This window comes from Odocoileus virginianus, chromosome 9, assembly GCF_023699985.2.
Source record: "Odocoileus virginianus isolate 20LAN1187 ecotype Illinois chromosome 9, Ovbor_1.2, whole genome shotgun sequence".
Classification (NCBI taxonomy): Eukaryota; Metazoa; Chordata; class Mammalia; order Artiodactyla; family Cervidae; genus Odocoileus; species Odocoileus virginianus.
The window spans coordinates 50,198,376-50,219,240 of record NC_069682.1 but is presented as its reverse complement, the minus strand read 5'-3'; the positions used below and the strand labels follow the sequence as shown (position 1 = coordinate 50,219,240).

The 20,865-nt window shown below is 60.5% G+C and overlaps 1 protein-coding gene across 13 annotated transcripts in view; it reads right to left on the bottom strand.

Moving 5' to 3' along the window:
• Positions 1–8,549: 8,549 nt before the first annotated feature.
• Positions 8,550–20,865, bottom strand: part of KCNQ2 (potassium voltage-gated channel subfamily Q member 2) — a 49,102-nt gene continuing 36,786 nt past the window's right edge. For 7 of the 13 annotated variants that reach the window (XM_070472423.1, XM_070472426.1, XM_070472425.1 and 4 more), the window contains 5 exons: positions 20,567–20,675; positions 20,038–20,169; positions 18,022–18,129; positions 15,341–15,464; positions 8,550–14,588 (listed from right to left, as the gene is read on the bottom strand). In XM_070472423.1, the coding sequence (XP_070328524.1) occupies positions 13,857–14,588; positions 15,341–15,464; positions 18,022–18,129; positions 20,038–20,169; positions 20,567–20,675 (1,205 nt within the window). In that variant the 3' untranslated portion in view covers positions 8,550–13,856. The remainder of the gene's footprint in view (positions 14,589–15,340; positions 15,465–18,021; positions 18,130–20,037; positions 20,170–20,566; positions 20,676–20,865) is intronic. The other 6 variants (XM_020875367.2, XM_020875369.2, XM_020875368.2 and 3 more) reach the window with 4 other exon arrangements.

Here is a 20,865-nt window from a genome sequence, read left to right as displayed (position 1 = left end):
TCACTACAGTAGGGGGTGGCATGCTGACCAGTGACAACCACACTCTCTTCTAGGAAGCCCCACAGGAGACAGAGGTCACCGACGGGAAGGGTCCCACCTGGGCGCATCCCTGGAGGAGGAAGGCCAGGTGCTGGCCCTGTGCATGCGGTGCTGGGTGGGCCCTGGCCTCCTCATCACCCAGAGCCCCCCCTAGACTCAAGGATAGGACATGGCCCATTATCTGCTGCTTCAAGCCAGGGGAGGCTGAGAGTAAGAGGGGGCTGGGGCTGGCCAGGAGAACTTCCAGAGCAGCTGGCTTTCCCCCTCTGATGGGTGTTCCCTGCAGAGCAAGATGCCTTTCTTCCCACCCCACTTGGAAGATGCCCAGGGCCCAGCAGAGGGGCCCAGACGTGGGGAGGCGCACACCTCAGCAGGAGGCCACCGGGTCCTGGGTGGGGCGGGCACAGTGGCAGTCCAGCTGTGGCCACCGTCCTGCTGAGCCGACCAACTTGGCAACTGATAAAACTCCCGGGGGGCCTTTCCTCGGGCTATTTGAATAACGAGGATCATCAAGGATCGAGGATCATTTCAAACACACACAGGTGCTACGTTTCAACTTTTCTTTCAACTCAGTGGGGCTGTTGGAAGGAAAGATGAATAAACCAGAGATTGGGCCCTCTTGGCCTTGTCAAGATGGGGAGGCCGAGGCAGGGCCTTCCCCCGGGACTGGGGCTCCCACCTGGCCGGAGCTCAGGCCCTGTTCACAGCGGGCGATAGACCTTGGTCCTGGATGACAGCCCTGGGTGACACAGGCAGTGGGCGCTGGGAAGGACCAGGAATCCCCCATCTGCCCCCAGGGAAGGCAACTCCCACTGTGAGGGGCTCCAGGACCCAAGAGACCCTGCATTCTGAGTCCTGGCTCCCGAATTGTGCACGGGCAAGTGGGCCCGTGCTCCCTGCCCCATGTCACTGCAGGCGCTGTCACCCGGGTAGCCCCTCCCACTGGAACAGGTGGTCTGCTCTTGTCCTGGCACCTGCCCTTCAAGTGTGGGTCTTGTGGCCCTGGATGCCACATGCCCTGCCCTGGCCCCTGGGAGCAGGTGGGTGACGGGCAGCCCTCAGAGCTGTGACACGCCTGTGGTTTCCGCATCACTGGTCCTGTCAGTGCCTGCAGGGCTGTCTGACAAACAGAGGCCTTTCTCAGCCAAATTTTTTAAAAAGACACATAAAATATTTACCTTCTTGCTGCTGAAGAAAATGATGCATTTTTGTGTTCTCGACAACCATACCCACTTTGGCCCTGGGACACAGACCCAACAAACTGTTTTCTGAGGTGCCTGCCTGACTGGGGGCCCCACCCTTGGTGCTCAGCACCCAAGTGTGGGTTTTCCCTGCAGGGTCGGCCCTGCTCTTGGCACTATGTTTCCTCCGTGGTGAAATAATTAAAGATTTGTTTGGTTTTTTAAAATTACAAATCTAGCCCATGATGCCTGTAACTGCTTCCATAAAGAGCATCACAGAGAGCTGGAATTAGGAAGGCTCTCTCACATCCACTCCACACCACCCTCCTGTTCCCCTGCCCAGCCCTCTGCATGTGTTAAAGACATTGAAAGTGAAAGTGAAAAGGTCACTCAGTCGTGTCCTACTCTTTGCGACCCCATGGACTATACAGCCCATGGAATTCTCTAAACCAGAATACTGGAGTGGGTAGCCTTTCCTTTCTCTGGAGGAATCTTCCCAACCCACGGATCAAACCCAGGTCTCCCGCATTGCAGGCAGATTCTTCACCAGTTGATCTACAAGGGAAGCCCTAAAGACATTGAACTTGAGGTTAAAGTCTTCCAACAAAGAAAACTCCAGGCCCAAGGGTTTCTCTGATAAATTCTAGTAGGTGCATAGTGTTATGCAATCACTTTCAGAAGGAGAGGACATACTCCCACCAGTTCCGCAATGACTCCAAAGCCAGGGCCCTGCAGAGTGAGGGCACCGTCTGTCATCACAGGGATCCAGCCACAGACAGAGAGGGTAATACGTCACCTCCATTCAAGCTCAACACAGGATGCAAGGCTGGCTCAACACTCCGAAAGTATTCAGTGTAATTCGACGTGTTAACAGATGAAAAAAGAAAACCCTGTGATCATCTCAATAAACTTGGAAAAAGCATATGGCAAAATTCAGCATCCACCCCTGATGAGAAGTTCCCGATCACTAAGAAGAGACCTACTGCCCACACCGAGTCCATGCCAAGTCCACGGCATCTCCATGCCATCAGCAGTGTACAAACACCGCACTCCAAGAAGGGAGGCAGCAGGCAGCTCCCTGCTCTCAACCTGTACCCACAGAGGCTACACTCTCTTTGCCACAGAACTTTGTCCTATGTGCACTGTGATCCTGTGTTTGTGTACCTGTTTCCACACAACAAACTACCTCGAAGCCCAGTGGCGTCAAACAGTGACACCCATTTATCACCTCACACAGCCTCAAAGGCCAGGAATCTGGACAGGACGCAGAGGGGTCAAAGGTCTCAGCCAGAGGCTGGTGTTGGCACAGGCTGTAGGCCGAGTACCCCCACGTGGCCCTTGGCAGCCGTAGCTGGATCCTGAAGTGAGGGTTCCTGTGAGAGGAGCACCCTCCCCACTCCAGTATTTTCTATGTGGCGAGAGCACAGGGGTTCCTAGCCTCCGAGGGGCCTGGGAGGAACGTCTGGGGTGAGGGTCCAGGCCAATCCCTGCATGGGCAGGCGGCACCTCCTCCCCTCCAACAGGGACCCCATTCCCGTGGAGGCCACAGTCAGGGGGACTGTCAGCAGCTCACATGGGTTCCCTCCAGTCTGGGGGTGGGTTTCCCCCTCACAAGAGGGGCAGCACGGGCAACCGCCCCACAGGTCCCACTCCCTGGGCTGGTTCTGCAGGACCAAGAGGGGTCCCCGGGGGCCTGAGACCCCTCCCACCCCCAGCTGGCTCCTCCAGCTCCCTCACTCTGCCATCTGCAAGTTCTGAGCCCTGAGGGGTGGCCCAGGTGGCCAAGGGGGAGGCCCGCAGCTCCCGAGGTGGGCACAGGCTGGCGGGGAACCAACTGCTCAGACCACATGGACCCACCTCCTTCTGAAACCAGCCTGTGGCTGCTTCAGGGCGGCTCTCAGAATTCATGGAAGCTGTGTTCAGTGTCAGAGCCCGGCTGCCCACTCTGCTGTCTCCCCATCTTCTTGCACAACTCCCTTCAACCTAGCACCTCTGGCCAGGCCCTTTAGCTCCTCCAAGGCATGTGGTCCTCTCCTAAATCAGGAGGGGGCTCTGAAAGCAGGCCAAGCCGCAAATGGAGGACAGACTCCCAATAGGTGGACTTGTCCTGGGAGAGGAAGGCTGGGCACTGGGCCTTCTTGGGGTGGGAGGCACTCGGCTCTCAACAGGGGCTCTGTCCAGGCCCCTCCCACCTGTAAAGCTTTCATCTAGTCCTGCTCTACCCACTCACTTAGCCTCTCTCCTGAGGAAGCCCCTCCCTCCCACCCCAACCCCCATCACCCCAACCCCCATCAGAAGCCTGGAGAAAGGCGAAGCTGGGGTCACAAGGCCCATCCCCCTGGCCCTTGTCTACAAGACCGGTGAGTGAGCCTTCCCGGCCCGGGATTGGCGGGCACCCATTCTCCGGATGTAGGCACAGCACAGCAGCACCAGGAGCGTGGAGGGATGGTGCGCCCCGTGAGGCTTGGATGCTGCAGGGAGCATGCTCCTGGGCTAGCTGGTGCCAGGGGGTGCCAACGTGTGTGGATGCTGGGATGAGAAGAAGGGAGCCACCCTGACCTGACGCAGATGACATGGGACTTGGGCACTAAAACAGTGAAGGGGCAGGTGTGCTGGGACTTCGCCAGGGAAGATGGCCCCAGGACCAGGGCCCCCGGACACCCTTGTGGGGGAGCTTCCCAGGGGCCAGGTGGGCAGCCATGTCCTGAGGTCAAGGTGGAAGCAGAGGTTGGGTGGAGGACCAGGTCGGTGTCTAGGTGGCCGGGCCCTGAGCCTCCCTGGGAGTGGGCGGGGGCGGGGGGGGGGGGTGGACCGCAGGCAGCGATGCGGCAGATGGGAGGATTCAGTCTCTGCGCCAGCCAGCCGCCAGAGGAAGTTAACAGAATCCAATTCCAATGCAAATGTCAAACCCACCCTGTGATGAAAAATTAGCAGCTCTGAATGTCAAGGAGGGAGTCCCAGCTCCAGCTGTCTGGCTCCGGCGAATGGCGCGGGTGGCGGACAGGGCTGAGCTGTTTTCTCCAGCTCCTGGGCCAGGGGCCGATGGAGGAAGTGGCTGGATTGGGGACACTGTTGGTGCAGACTGACCACTGGATAGTCAGAGCACCATTGTCCTCTCAGACCCCCTCCCAGGAGTCCAGCGGGTCCCTGAGGGCCTCAAGGGCTTAGCCACGCCTTCTCCCCTGCCTCCCCACAATGCAGAGAACAAAGGATTCATTCAGTAGGTGCTCCATAGATACTCTTGGCTGAGTGAGCACAGCTCCTGTGAGCATGAGTCCTGCCCCCAGCCCCCTCCTGGTCCACTGGCCCGTGGACACCCTGGGCAGGTCCCACCCAGGGTCACTGCAGGAAGGAAGGCAGTGTCCCAAGCCACCCCCTGTGTTCTCTGCTCCCAGCAGGCCCGGTGTCAAGGCCATGCTTGAAAACTGACAGGCATTTTCCACCTAAAAATGTCTGAGAAGCACAGGCCACGTGCCAGCATCACCAGCAAGGCCTCCTTCTGCATGTGCAGAAGTAAAACGCCAATTGCTTGAGTTAAGCTGTTTCATCTTAAACTGAAAAAGAAATGACATTCTTGCAACTCGTAAAAGCAGATGCTGGCTGCTATGGGGCAGGGTTTCCTGAGGACCAGCAGTGTCTGGATTTGGGGCCTTTTCTGGTGTCAAATCCCAGCGAGTCTGCAGGAACTCAGGCACCTAGGCTCAAGAAGCTGGCCCTGGAGAGATGGGAGGGCCTCAGAGGAGGAGACCCATGGTGGGAGGACAGAGGGGGCTGTACACCACCCATGGGACACAGGTCTACGCGAGGGAGGGTCCCTGGTGCAAGGCGGCACAGAGGCTATGAGGAGAAGGCAGGAGTGGAGGTGGCCCCAGAAGGACCACAGGATTGGGGAAGAGCCATGGAGGAAGGAAGGTGTCGGTGGTCACCCCCCGCAAAGGTCCAGATGTGGGAGGAAAGTTTGGACATTTCCTTGCTGGCACTGGGGGGCCCTAGAGGGGTTCAGAGCAGGACACTGCCAAGGACAGAGGGGCAGAGTGCAGAAGGAGAGGGCACAGCCAGCCAGGCAGAGAAGAACACAGACTTGGTGAGGTGGGCTCACGTCTGCCCTCACACGGAAGAAACTTCTGGGCCTGCCCTCCACTGGGACAAGCATAAATGTGCAGCTTCTAAGCCGGCAGCCTGGTGGGCTGGTGTGGACAGCTGTGTCCCACAAATCCCCATGCCACCATTTGAGGTGCAGTTTGGGGGCTCTCAAAACACCAGGCAGTGATGATGGCTGGGCCCCTGCTCAGTAACCCCTCTTTCCCACCTGTGAAAACCCTGAACTTCACCCAAGTCTCACCAGATCTTAGAGCCCTGCCCTGCAGCACCAGCCTCGGGGATGTAATAACGTTTGCAGACAAGCCCAGCATCCCTGCCTGCCTCCTGGGTACCCAGCGCAGGGCCTGAGCTGAGCTGTGTGAGGAGAAGGTCAGGGAGATTTGCTCCGTCAGCTTCCGGAAAGGGAGCCGGTGACAACAGAACTTGCTCTGGGCAGCAGCTCTAGTAATGGGAGATAGCTTCCAGGTCTGTGTCCAAGACTCCCTCCCAAGTCTGTGTCTGTGGCTCCCTCCCTGGGATTCAGCTGCTTGGGCGGGGTGGTGGGACAGTCCCAGCACCAGCATCCCACTTGGGACTCCTGGAGGGTCAAGGGTCAATGCTTGCCCAGGGCCTGCTGCATCTATGGTCCATTAGGACCACTGACCCAGGATTGAATTAGGCTCTGCCTTGAGACAAAGGTGCCTGACAAGCCAGCAAGGGCAGCCTGTCATCACCCATGGAGCTGTCTGACCTCTGACCTCACACACACAGTGGTATTTCTGTCCCTACAGTCTGTGCTCCAGTAGCCGTCATGAAAAGTCAGGCTTCATAAGTGGTATCCACAGTCTGGGTTTCAGAGTCCCTGAGCTCAAGGCCGTGTCTGCCTCATTCTTGTTGCTGCTCTAGGGACTGACACAGGCCTGTTCAGTGAATGAATGAATACCTGAATGAATGAATGAGTGAATGAATATGTGAATGAATGAAAGAAAGAATGAGTGCTTGAATGAATGAAGGGCACCACTCCCAGAGAAGCCTTCAGTCTTGTGTGCTAAGTCACTTCAGTCGTGTCCAACTCTTTGCCACCCCATGGACTATAGCTCATCAGGCTCCTCTGTCTGTGGGATTTTCCAGGCAAGAATACTGGAGTAGGTTGCCATTTTCTCCTCCAGGGGATCTTCCAGAGCCAGGGATTGAACTTGAAGCTCTTACATCTCTTGCTTTGGCAGGCGGGTTCTTTACCACTAACACCACCAAGCCAAGTTCAATTCCGAGAACACCACCTCATGGTCTTGGGATCCCAGGGGCTGCAGGTTTGAGGGTCCAGGTGGGACTGTGGCTGCAGCCACCCCATCTTCGAGCCCTGGATTGCAGAGCAGTAGAACAAGCACCAGGCAAGTCAGTAGACACAGGGACCCAGACCAAAGTGGTTGGATGGAGCAGTGCCTCCTACTCTCCTGAAGCCTAAGGGCCTGGCTAGCATCCTAGCCTCCCCCCCTCCAGCTTACCAGCCCCCACCACAAGGAGCAGCCCTTCCCTGAACCCTCAGGCCCTTCCCCGGGTGCCACAGAGTCCAGGGCCAGGCCTGGGAACGTCGGCACAGCGGAAGCCACCAGTCAGCCTTTTCAAGTCGAGGAATGATGGTCCCTGGGAACTGCCGGGGATGGTTCCCCAGATAGGCTCCGTGTCCCAGAGCTCCGGGCAGCTCTCCTCCAGGTGAGTGCTGCCACCTAGTGGCACCAGGATGTAGAGGCCCTGGGGCCCAGGAAGAGCGAGAGGGGGCATCCATCCTGGAGGGGCTTAAGGTTGGGCAAAGGCTGGACACACCTAGAGGCTGGCATTCCCCGCCAGCCTCCCTACAGCCCGTGCCTGCCCATGGCATCTGTCCACCACGTGTCCTATCACGACGTCACCACAGTCTCCTCTGACCCTCCCAGACCAGCACTCACACGCTGGGTCCCCTGCCCACTTCACCTTCGGGCACTCAGAGACGCCCCGCATGCCAGGAACCCTGGCGGAACATGAGTCACAGACAGGGACATGTGATCAAGGGGGCACATGAGCTCGTGGGGGGCTCGTAAGCCATCAGGACGCGCACCACAGGGCGGGGAGGGGGGGACATCATCTTCTTACGCCCAGAGGGCTTGTCCAGGTGGGTGGAAAGGGCAGGACTGCGGGGGAGCAAGATTTCAGGATGAGGGAGGGGCCAACAGACCAGTAGGTGTCCAAGTGGCCCTGTGGAGGGCAGGCAGTGGGTGAGCTGGTGGACAGCAGGTGCCCAAGGCACCCTTGGACTAGCACCCCTAGGAGGGAGAGCAGGGCCCCCAGGGGTCTGGTATGACCCCTCATCTCTGGAGCCCTCTCCTCTGGCTCTTGCAGATGTGCAGGGACACAGCAGGACCTGGGTAGGTGATCTGGGTGGACACATGTGAGAACAGCAGGGGATCCTGCGCCTGCAGGCAGGAGCCCAGCTGCACCTAGAGCACAGTTCTCCACCAAACCCAAGGCTACCCCAGCCAGAACTTTCTGGAAGTCTCACAGCACAAAGGCCTCTGGTGGATGGCCTGGGCCTGCCAGGCCCCTCCCTAAGCCCCTGCTGCAGAGCCAGGTGACCTGGGAACAGGCTACGGAGGCAGCAGTCCAGGCCTGGTTACTTCCTCTCAGGCCATTGAACTGCTGAGCTGCTCTTCCTACTCAGCTGACCCCCAGGAGGGTCCAGCGGAGTGGAAAATTCCAGAGGGCAGTGGGCAGTATAGTTGAAAACACAGGCTCAGCTCGCCCCCACATCTCAGACCCACCTGCAGCCCATTCCTCTCACAGAGAGGAGGTATGGGGTCAGCGACAGAGCAGGTGCCAACTCGGCAGGAGGGCCTGGAGGACTTCAGAGTCCAGGCAGGGAGCCAACGGCGAGTTCTGGGTCTCCACTCATGCACAGAACCCACACCTGAGAAAAGGCCCCTGCTGGCGCCCACCCAGCATTTCCTGAGGGCCCCAGGCTGGAGGGGCCATTCCCAGGACTCTTGCCACTCCCAGTGGCGGAGAGAAGGGCCAGGTGGGGAGCTCGGTGCACTCAGATCCCAGGCCCGGGGTCATGAGCATGTCTGTTGTGTGAGCCACCAGCTTGTCCTCCATCACTATACCAGTGATAGGACGCTGACAGGGCTCGGTGCCCTGACCTTGGAGGGTGCAACCCCACCTAGGCCCTGTCATAGGCCAACAGCCCTGAGCCCCGAGGAAAGAGGCCACACACTGTCCAGGTTGAATCACTGTGTTTTACTAAGTGCACAGGTCCACTGGGCATCTGACTCATCCCCGTGGCGCTACAGCTTTCCAGAACCTCCCACGTGTGTTCCTGTCACCAGATCCTGCACCCGCCGTCCCCAGGCAGCCTGCGCTGGGCCCTCGGGGTGGCACACGTGTCAGCCTGACAGTGAGTGCAGTCAGTGAGTCTCAGCTGGTCTGTAGAAAACTAGATTCTTTCCCTGGGCGTCTGTCCCTGGAAAATGGACGGCACGCAGGTCACCTGTCACAGGGGTGACAGGTCCAGGAGCAGAGGCCCGGCTGTGCTGCAGGGGCGCGGGCGCAACGGTGCTCACCAGCACTGAAGGCATCATGACATATTCTTTGGAGCATGAACATGAACAAAAGTGCAAAGACAGCCAAGACAACAGCGCAGACGGGGCTGGGGCTGGGGCCAGGGCCGCCTTCGGATGGCGTGGGATGGAGGTGGGGTCCCCAGGTGGGTGGGTAGGCAGAGCCCCACAGGAACCATGCCATGAGGTCCCCTACCCCCTGTACTTGCTGCAGACCTGGGCCCGCAGACCCTGGATGGAGGAGGTGGCGGGGTCGCAGGTTGGTGCCTGGCAGAGGCCAAGGGGGCAGGGGGTGACCACGGTGAATTTTTGTCAACGTGCATTAAGGCAACAACTTTATGAAACTCAGTCAGAGCTGGACGTGCAGCGTTCAGCAAAGTCCACACACCTGCCCAGAAACCCCAGGACCAAGGGCTGTCCCCCAGGAAGGTCCCCACCTCTCCCGGTGCCTGATCTGCCTATACTGAGTGGCTCTCCAGACAGGGCCATCCAGCCACACCTCCATCAGGCAAGGGGACCCATGCAAGTATCCAAGGCAAGAGCCACCCAACTCCTCCTCAAGACAGAGGGGTCTCTCCTCCCACAAGCATCTTTTTCAAGCTCCCTACCTCCTTCCTAGGAGGAAGGGGCATTCTCCTCCCTCCAGAATGCCCTCCACATCTGCCCCCATCCTCACAAGTCAACAGAAGCCAGCAAGCTGTGTGCCTCATTTGTGCAGCTTCAGGGGCTACAGTGTTCTGCCCTGGGCAGCCGGCTTTCTAGGCCCCTTGGACAGAGGGTAGGCGTAAGCCCCTGATCCGAGCAGATCACCTCCTCCAGGAAGCTCCCCGATCATCTCTCCCACTTAGTACTTGGTAAAGGCTCAAGTGGAACCGCCCTGGGGGCAGGACACAGGAAGCAGCTGGCCTGGGATAAGTGCACAGGTCCACTGGGCATCCAACTCAGGGAGCCTAGGGCTCCCCTGGGCACTAAAAGCAAATAGCCTGGCCCAGCGGGGCCGAACATCCATCCACACAAGCAGGCAGCCTGGAGTTCTGCTCAGGGGTCACAGAGGGCAAGACTGTCCACATCACTGCCCAGGGCAGCTGAAGACCATGCAGGGCAGTGCACGCGAGGAAGAGTGTATAATTTGGAGCCGTGTGTACTGGGGGTCATGGAGGCACCCTGTGGCTCAGAACTCCCCACCCCACTGCGGGCAGGGTGCCCTGAACCCTCCAGGTGGGGCCTCCCTGCTGGACCGGCCCTCTTCACAGCCATGTATTCTGGAGATTTGGGTGCGGAACCAATGTTGACTGCAGCAGGAAATCCAGGCCGATGCCTCCACCAGCGCCTGGTGTGGTCTTGACGTCGGGGGAGCATGGGAATTAACACCAGCACTCTTATGAAGGCCTGTCTGCAGCCCCCACCCTCTGGGGCTTCAGAAGCATCAACAATGTCCCAGGGCCATGTTCTGTCCACAAACGGCAGGTACATGGCATAGCAGAGAAGAGGACACCTCCCCCCGTCCCGTGTTGACATCTTAGGCCCATGACCACCAGGGTGCCCCAGCCTAGGGAAGGGAGAAGTTAAAACCACGTGTGAAAGCTGTGCAGAGCTGCTGTCTGGTGACCGCTCCGGCTGACAATGTTAATTAGAGGGCAGTGACTGGCTCTCCTCATGGGGCGGACTCCCTGGCAAATCCCCCCAAAGGAGGGGTGCCATGGTCTCCCAGAGGGAGGGGCCCGGCAGGGAGGCACCGGAGGGAGTCCCTTGCCCCCTGGCTGGGTTCCTTCATCCTCCACGGTGGCCATGGCTCATGCTGTCACAGAACAGGGGGGTGTAGGGCAGAAAACGGAGAGGGTCCTGAGGCTGGGCCACATGGCTCAGGAGGGCGGAGGGAGCCACCAGAGCCCCCACATTGCAGCTGGATGCCCACAGACACCAAGATCTCCCTGGCCCAGCCTAGGCCATCTTGGCATCTGGACAGCCTCCGGGGCAGTTGAGGAGAAGGAAGAGGGTAGGTGGGAACCTGCCTGGGCTCTGGGGATCCCCCTGAGGTGCTGCCCAGGGGCCAGAAGAGCGGGAACCCCACCCAGGGTCAATGTCCCAGGACTGTCTGCAACTCCCGAACTTGCTGATTCCTACGGATTGAAGCAGACAAGGCGTCTGTGCATGCGTGGGTAAGCGTGTGTGCACATGGATGTGTGAGTATGTGAGCATGGGTGTGTGTACATGGTGTGTATGATTGTGCATTACATGGGTAAGTGTGTGCACTCTGGTGTGTCTGGGTGAGAATGCATGTGACTCCGTGTGCAGGTGCTGTGCGTGTACCTGTGGGTGTGTATGCATGAGTGTGTATGTGCTGTATGTCTGCAGGCAGGAGTGTGAGCACAGGCATGTGCAGGGCTGGGGGAGCCACGTGATCGGGTAACTGAGATGCTTCTCTTGGGAAGCGCCTACCACATGTGCGGTGGGGCAGGGTGGGCCCGCAGCCACGGGTCACCCAGGAAGTGCGCCGACGTCCCCGGAGTGCCAAGCACTCTCCTGCCATAGCTCCTGAAGGTGGGGGCCCTGGGGCAGCAGATGGACACAAAGGAACACATGTTGCTCGGACCCCTAAGAAGAGCCTCTACCCCATCATCTCCTAAAACCTCACCGCGAAACGGTCCCCCAAGCAGAGACCGGGGGAGGGGGCAGGATTTCATGGAGGAGGCGTCACAGACTCCTTGCTGAGCACAGCACGTGGAGAGTTGGGCCTCAACCCCTCCTTCTGCAACCTTGGAGGCCCTCCCAGCAGTGGCCTTGGTGCCAGCATCTGGCTCAGCAGCTCTGTGGACCAAGCCAGCCCCTCTTGTCACCAGGGACCCACAACCGGGCATGCAAGTGACAGGACACACACCTCTCTCCAGGGGCCAAAGGCCTCTCCTAGCAGGCCAGGGGCCCATGCAGGCCAAGATCTGACAGGGGTGGGTCCCTGCTGCTGGCAACCTGAATCGAACCTTCCCAGAGCCAGACAGCAACAACTGGGGCTGGAGCAGCTGTGGATACACTTGGTCCAGGGGCTGGCCTGCTCGTGCCTTGTTGGGGGCCTCCATCTGGGGCCTCTCTCTCCCAAGATGGGGGGCAAAGGAGGGCTCTGCCCTCACCCAGAGGAGCTGCCACTTGCCAGGGCCTCTTCACACAGCCAACACTAAGGAGGAGCTTTGCTCACCACTGAAGGTCTGAAAGGGAGAACACCAAGGGTGTACAGAGCAGACACGCTGGGTGGAGGGAGCCAAAGAGGCACACCCCCCCCCCCCCCCCCGCCCCAGGCCACATGGAAGATTCCATAGCCAACCCCTCCCTGGAGACTGGGGGCGGGGGGCATCCTTGTGCCTTGGCCCTGAACACAGACCATGGTTCTGACTCCGAGCTCGGGTCCTCCTGCACTGGGCTAGCAGACAGGTACACATGGTGGGGACCTGGGGGTCCTGGTGAAGGGGGGGAATGCACAGAGGCTGTAGTAGACACTGCTCCCCAGGGATCTCAGAGGGCCAGGACCCCAACAGCCAGGGGCATTCGACCCTCGGACGCTGCTTTCAAAGTCCTTCCCAGAGAGCAAGCAGAGTCTCTCACTGACCAGGATGGATGGAAGCGTCCTGAGGAGACAGCTCAGGCTCTCCCTGGACCTGGTATTTCAGGGGAAGTCGCTACGTGGTAGGCTTCGTGGACCCAGCCCTGATGCACAGGAAGGTCACTGCCTCAGAGGACACTAGGTGCCCAGGCTTGCTGTCCTGTCACCCCAAACGCCAGATGCCCCTGCACACTGACAGCTGGGGGCCCAGGATGGGGTCCACTCCGCCTCCTGGGGGTGGACTCCTGGCTCAAAGCGACTGCTCCTCAGGCCCAAGAAGAGAAGGATGGGCACCACTGTTTCCCAGGGCCCAGGGTGGGAACAGGCATCTCTGATCCCAAAACACCCAGCGGTCACAGTCAAGGGCTGGTCAGTGAGGAGAGGGCGGGGGATGGTCAGCCTAGGAGGGACAGGAGAGACCACCTACAAGGCAGCTCCTTCATCTCTGGACATTGCAGGGCAGGACTCTACTGAAGGGTTTTCCCGTCAGCTGCAGCATCGTCCAGCAGGGGTCCTGTTGGGGGGCTGATGCGGGACAGGTGAAGCAGGGTCCCTGGAGGACAGCGAGTAAATCAACTCACCACAACTGGCCCGGTCAGGACCCCAGAGCACGAGCCCAGCCGGGGGGCCCCCTAGCCACTCAGCACACATTCCCACAGGCAGGTCCATGTCACAGTGCTGGCCACAGCGTGGTGACCAGCGCCCAGCCAAGGGAGAGGGAAGAGGACACAGGGGACACCCCTCCAGCTTCCAAGTCTGGAAGGGAGCCCCCAAGGATCTCTTCCAGGAGCCTATGGAGCCGGTCCCTCCCCACAGGAATCAATTTCCGGAGGTCAGAGGCCATTCTGTTCTGGAGGGGGTCCAAAGCCTCGCCCCCACGCCCCCTTCAGGCCAGAGTCCTGAACGTGGGGCTGGCTCCTGTCACAGGATGCTCGGAACCAGGGGGAAGGTGGTGACACTGACCAGCAGCTGCGGGTGGTACCCAGGATGATGGGGCAGGACAGGAATGGGGGCAGAGACAAGCCACACGCCCTGGGCCTCAAAGCTGCTGATCCTCACGAGGCAGATCTGCCCCTCGCTGCCACCCTGCCCCCAACCAAGCCTCCACCTGGCCACGGGGTGCCTGTCCTCAGCCTTGACCCCGGCCTCTGTCATGCCCAGGCCAATGGTCTGCAGAGTCTGCCGAGTGGGCACGGCCAGCCGGGCTGCCCCTTGCTGGAAAAGAATTTCTGCCAGCCTTCAGTGTGAGAGACTGAGGGCCACGCCTGCCTGCTGCCCTGCACGGGCACCCCTGCCTTGCTCTAAGAAAAGGGCCCCAGAGCATCTGCCTCAAGACCAGGAGGCCAGGAGTCAGGGGGAGGCTAGCGGGTGGCCTCACTTCCGGGGCCCGGCCCAGCCCATATCACCGAAAGGGCCCTCGCCCGTCGCGGAGCGTGGTGGGGGCCCGCACGGGGTGCAGAGGTCCGAGTCCGTGTCCGACTCGCCCTCTGCGATGTAGGGCCTGACTTTGGCACACGGAGCGACCGCCGCGTAGCAGCTGTTGAGGGCGTCCAGGTTCTCCTTGGACTGGGAGATGCTGAAGCCACTGAAAGAGCGCTCCAGCTCCTCATGGTCCACGGATGGAATGGAGATGGATGTGTCACTGTCCCTCAGCGCGCCCTCGTGGGGCCTACAGGCCGGGGCATCCTCCGGCCTCAGGAACTCCGTGCTGGCCCGGTGGCCCCCGCTGTAAGCAGATAGGGACCGCTCGTGGGCGGGTGGCGGCGGGATGCGCACGAGCGAGCTGTGGTCCCCCACGGGTGAGGTGCCGTGGCCTGGGCGGGGGTGGCACTGCTGCTGCCATGAGGTGGAGGGTGGGCACTGGGCAGGGGGTGCAGGCGGGGGCGCTGCGAAGTTCTTCTGGCCCATGGAGCTGGTGGAGCGGACAAGCTTGATGATGCAGCCACTCCGGCCACCGTGGTCCCGGCTGTCCTCTGGGCTGTGGTACGGTGGCGCTGGCTCTGGCTCCTTGGCCCCAAAGTAGGCCTCAGTTTCCGTCGGGGGGACACCCATGCGCTGCATGTAGATGTTCACCAGGAAATCCAGCTTCTTCTCCATGGACAGCACCTGCGGGAGGGGCTAGTGGGCCACGCTGGAGGCTTCCCATGCTGGGGAGGGGGGCAGGGGTGGGAAGGATGGTCCCTGGAGGTGGGAAGGGCTGGATGCTTCTCATGGGGGGGGGGGGGTCGGGATGCTCCTTGGAGTTGGGGAGGGCAGCAATGCTCCCTGGACGTGTGGGGACCCTAGACACTCCCCAGAGGTGGGGGGGCCCAGAACGTCACCTACAGAATTGCAGAGGCAATAGAAGGCAGGACACACACACACACACACCCCCACCCCCAGCAGCTCAGCCTCTGACCACCCCCATCAGGGTATGTGGCCTCAGGGCTTCAGAGCATGGACACTCTTACTTGTATGGGCCACTCTGTGGGTTCACCCATAGAGCAAACTCAAGACGGAAGGAACCATCCGTTCCTCTCCTGGGCTCCCAGAATCAGACTCTCAGCAGAGGGTCTTGTGTGTGGTTCCAGAGGACTTGCTCCCAAGAGAGTAGAGGAAAGTCAGACAAGGTCAGCCAAGTGGGGTGGAGAATGACCACGCAGGCCCTGCAGCAGCGCCCCCCAGGCGAGAAGAGAGTGAGCAAGCCAGTGCTTGGCCTGGAGTCTGTAGGCGCTGGCCAGCAGAAGGAAAGTGCCCCAGGCCTGGGAGTGCTCACGGGGTACCCGGGATCCAGACACCACAGCCCTCAGCTCCCCACAAAGCTGGCGCACCCTCCCGCAGCAGCCGCGAGGACACCACAGACCCCCAGCCTCTCCCACCTGCTTCTCCACCTTCCCCAGCCTCCCCATCATGCTGGGGTCCTCGGGCAGCTCCGCCTCCGCCGGGCCCTTGCCTCGGTCTTTGTCCGCCATCGCTGGGCCACGACCCACGATCTGGTCCACTCTGCCGGAAGAGACCCACCCCGGGCGTGAGGTCGGGTGAGAGTGCCGGGGGCCCAAGGCGTCTCCTCCTGGGCCAAGCCGCAACCCCCAGTTTCAGGCTCCAACTGAGCCAGAGCCGACTGAGGGCAGCGAGGAACCAGGACAGACGGACGCCAGGCGCCAGGTCCCCGTCCTGCTCTCTGCCACCCTCGGGGCCTGTCCCTTGACCGTCCCATCCCAGCGGGGTTGGCACATCAGCGAGGAGCAGAGAAGGAAGTCAAGGCCATGCACTCCCAGCTCCCCGCATCTTCCCCACCCTGAGCCCAGCCCCCACTCCGGCTCTGCTCCTGGATAACGTGCCACTGAGGCCCCGCCCACCCGGGGGTCTGGAGGGGGCGGAGCTAAAGGTCTGCAGAGGGAACCACAGAAGCGCGGGTAGGGGGCAGGGGGGCGTGAGGGATACGCTCCATGCTCCAGACGCGGGAGGGGACGCAGACTAACACTGAAAACCGCCAACGCACAACCAGAAGGGACAGACAGAGCCACTGCCAACCAGAAGGGGTCCGTGTGCGCTCGTGCATGTACACGTGTGTGCTTACTGTGCATGCGTGTGCGTGCTTCCATGTATGTGCGCGCACGTGTGTGAACGTGAGTGTGCCCTTGTGTGCACACGAGTGGGGGATGCAGAACACAGCTGAGCCGGCCTCAAACAAGGGCAGCAGTCAGGAAAGCCAACAAGACGGGAGGGAGGCCTCCTTCCTGGAGGGGCTTCTGCTTGACCACCGTGTGAGCAGGAATGGCCCCAGAGGAGCTCAGAAGGGGCCTTGAGAGCAGCAGCGTGGGCGCCTGAGCTGGAGGGGTGCAGCCACATGGACACTTGGCAAACACACTGGGGCCAGGGTGCGGCTGGCAGGACAGTGACCTGGGCACAGGCCACGCGAGCCTCATGGGCGGAGCCTCTTTCCAGGCTCCAGAGTGGGGAGGGCTGCCAGCCCCCCTAGCAGTGCCACTTGAAGCCACTGCCCCTTCCCTGGCTGCCTTCCTCATCCACAGCTGCCCTGATTGCCTGTTGGGACTCAGGGATCTGTCCTGTCTGTCGCAGGAAGCAGGAGGGGTCAGGCTTGCATCAGCCATGGGGCAGCCTCCTCATGCTCCAGTGGGCATCATGCTTGATCATGCGGGGGGGCTGGGGCAGGGGGGACGAAGGGCCCTCAGACTCCAAGCAGACGCCGTGGGGACAGAGCGGGAGGAGGGCTGTCTGGTGTTCAAGTGTCCACACAGTCCAGGCACGGGCGCTCAGCGCCTTCACCCCTGCCACATGACGGGCCATCCACCTGGCTGCTGCCCTGGGAGCCTCAGCCCAGGGTCGGCCTGGAGCTGCTGCTGGTGGGTGCTCCCTGACTCTGCACTACCCCCTCCCCTGGGCCTCAGGTGAGGAGCTGGGCTTAACCCCTCGTGCCCAGTCGGCCCTTCAGCCCCTTCTCTGTGGGAGTCTGCGTGTCCTCTGGCTGCAGTGGTCCGGGAGGCCTGGGGGCTCTGAGGGCTGGCAGGGCCTCCTCAGCCCCTGGGCCCTACAGCGATGCCAGAAGGGCAGGCTGCTGTCTCGAGGCACAGCTTCCTGGGGGCTGTCCTCCTTGTGGGGCACAGGAAGGACAGGGTATGCGAAAAACACTGTCTGGGCTGCCCTGGGTCAGGCCTGCTCCCCCGGAAACTCCTTTCTTATAGGAGAGCTGCCAGGCTGAGGTGCCAAGTACACTGATCCCCAGCCTCACACACAGAAACCCCAGCACATAGGAGTCAGACACCCAACTCGCTCCATTGGTCCAGTGGTCAGCATCCCTGCTGGCCTTCAGGACACCCCTGGTCCCCTCTGCCAGCACAGACAGGGTGCCTCTGCCCTCAGCCCACATCCCTGCCCTGGGTGCTGCTCTCGCAGACCTGCTGGGGGCGTCACAACCATCATTTCACCATCCAGGGGAACAGGAAGGCTCCGATGTCTAAATTCACTACCAATGACCCTGGTTCTGCTGCCTAACACCTAACTGCCCTCAATACCCCACTCCCCTTTGGCCAGGACCACCTCCTGCAGGAACCCTGACTGCGGTGACAACTAGACACAAATTCCAGGGCTCTGGGGAACCCCTGGATGCCCCACTCAGGTTGGAGCCTTTCCTAGTCACTCTTCATCAGGGTCTATAGGCCAGAGGACCTGCTTGGTCCATAAGCAGCCCAGGGTGACCCACCGGCAGTGGTGCTAGGAGCCTACATTGGTGCTCAAGCAGAGACCCCGCAAGGCAGACTCTCACGTCTGAACGCATCTGGTCCCTGGGGGGCTGCCATCTACTTGTGCCCAGGGAGCACCCCCACAGCAGTCACACAGGTGTCACACAGCCTCCCCAGGAACCTGCCAAGAGGAGCAGCTCAAGGGCCCCAGGCCCAGCCTCCCGGGGCTTCAGAGGACGTCACTTTGTCAAGGACAGAAACAGCCCCACGTCCTGTCGAGCAGAGAGGGTGCTGCCGTCATGTGGCTGGAGCGAAGGGGACTGGCATTCCACACAGACGGGGGGGCGTGTCCTGACCTAGGTGAGTACTGGGGTGACTCTCTCGGAGGGGCCGTGGGTCCTTTGCTGGGGTACTTCTTGTGCCGGGGAGTTGAAGGGGGTGGGGGGCCCACAATCATATCTATCCTGGCGAGTAAACAAGAAAAGAGACACCGGGAAAATGCATCGTGAAGCAACATGGGAGGAGGGGGGCAGCAGGAACTTGCATAGACAAAAGGAACGACCTGCTGAAGGCCGCCCCAACCCTGTACAGACGGGCGCAAGGACTCTGAGCTCCAGGACCTCGGCACCCGGCAGGGCCGCAAGCTCGCGGTGCCCGTCTGCCCGGGCCAGTGTCCACATGCGCAGGACACTGGCAGCAGAGTGCCAAGGGTCCCAGGAAGGACTCAAAGGCCCTGCCAGTGAGCGACAGGCATCCAGCTCCTGCGGGGTGGGTCTGTCTCATCTGTTTTCCAGACGGAAAGGGAGGGAGAGGAGACCATCTAGGACAGAAGAGTCTGGTGAACAAAAACAGCTGCTGTGACCGGTGGAGGTGGGCCAGCTGTTGGGACCCGGGGCATCCTCTCACGCACACTTGCACCCATGTGGACACACATACATGCTCACACACTGCACACACCTGCATGTTTGCATGCACTGGCACACGTTCACACACCTGTGTACACATGCACTCTCACACATTTGCACGTGCACAACTGCATGTGCACACACGTTCGCACAAACACACAGGTCTACTCAATGCTCGAGGAGGATACTGAGCAGCTGACCTCCTGGCCCAAGCCTGTGGACAGGAAGGGGTCACCCCCCGGCCCCACCCAAAGGGAGAGCTAGAGGCCTAGATGGACCACTCCCCTGGGATCTCAAGAGGAACCGGGTGGACGCCACCTGCTGTGGGGCCAGAGGCTGGGCTGACCCCCGGTACTGCCACGACCATCCAGACACCCCCACAGCCAGAGTCCAGGCTTCAGGGCCAGAGAACTGGCAGCAGCTTCAGTGGAAGGGCCTGGCCAGCAGAGGGTGAGGCCCACACCAGGACAGACCCACGACAGCCATGGCATCACAGGCACCACAGACACGTGTGCTCGTTTGTGTGGACAGTGCGTGCTTCTGAGCACATGTGTACTCAGTGTGCATGTGTGTGTGCTGGCCTATGGGACATATATGTGGACATGAGACTTAGGAAACAGTTACTTGTGTACATGTGTGCCAACACACACGTGCATGTGGGAGTAGACATAGTTCTGTGTGCATGTGTGTCCCGAGTCCTTACTGTGTCTGTGTACATGCATGTACGACTGACTCCTAGAGTGAACAAGCCAGAGATGGCAGTGCCCGCGTGTGCCCTGCCCCGGCCATGCCAGGCACCTGTCCAGCCCCACCGCCTACTCTGGCCATGGGAATCCCTCTGTGTGAGGTAAGGGAGAACCTGCCCTTCCATTCTGGAGGAAGAGGTGCCACATGGCCTAACTGCTGCCCAACAGGCCCAGGGAAAACTGGCCCTTTACCTCTCAACAGAACTACTCTCCCCAGCTCACGTGGGCACACATACATGCAAGGACACACAACACACACAGATACATGCGTACACCCACACACTTCTGCAAAACATGTGTTGCACTCGTGTGCACACATGCACATGCATGCACTTTACACATACAAGTGTGTGCACATGTGTACCTATGGTCTGCACGTGCGTGAGTACACGTGTGCATTCACATACGTGCATGTGCACACATACACACATACACACTTGCCCATCATAAGCAAGGGCAGAGAGAAGAGAGAAACAACAGAAAGATTCAAAAACAGACCACACGAGAACATGGCAGAAACCCCTCATGGGGCCGGTGTGGGGCCGGAGAGGAAGGGCCCAGATGTGGCAGCAAGCAGGGCCAGCCACTGTGTCTGCAGCTGCATCCGCTGCCATATCTCTGCCAGGAACAGGCAGCCTGCACTGCACCGGACCCCGAACAGCACCCAGGTTTGGCCCAGAGGACCCTGCTCCACACCCCAGGGCAGGGTGGGCGCTCTTGCCTGGACTGCAGGTTTTTGATGCGGGACAGCATGTCTAGGTGGCCGGCTGAGTACTGCTCGATCACATCCATCACGTCGTAGGGCCGCAGGCTCTCCTTGAACTTCCGCTTGGACACCAGGAACCGCATAACACTAGTGGGGGGTCAGACGAGGGGCTGTGAGCCCTGGGCAGAGACCACTGAAGGCAGCCCCACAACAACCACCTAGCTATGGCCCTCCCAGCATCTCTAGCACTATTACCTAGGACACCCACCCCCCATAACCCCTCCACCTTTGGGCCTAGCTGTGCTGAGGACCCTTGTCCACTCAGGAACCCCCGTGCAGCACAGCTCCTGGCCATCCACGGACAGCCCCAGGCACCTGGCACCCGGGCGCAGGTGACAGCCATGACAGCAGGTGTCTTGTGAGCCTCAGGGCCCAGGCTGAAGTGGTGTTGGCCACAAGGCATTACCCTGGAGCCGTGTCCTCACACCCACTCCCCAGGCCCCGCGTGCACAGATGGCTTTGCGAGAGGCAGCCAGGTCCTCACCACACAGCCCGAATGCTGACTTTGAGGCCTGGGGTCAGATCCTCTGTCACAAACTCGCAGTTGCAGCTCTTATTGTCGTCCACGATGTCCTCCCCTGGGAGACTTGCTTCTGGGTGGAAGGACACAGCCCGTGAGAGGCTGGGCAGCCCCTGGCACTGAGGGGCCTGGTGCTCTGGTCCCACAGCGCTCCAGCCCCCCACTCTTGCCTTCTCAGCCTGCTCCCCTCAACTGTGCTCCTTGGGGGGCAGCCACCATGAGAGTATAAGAGGGCATCAATGTGCATGGACAGATGGACAAAA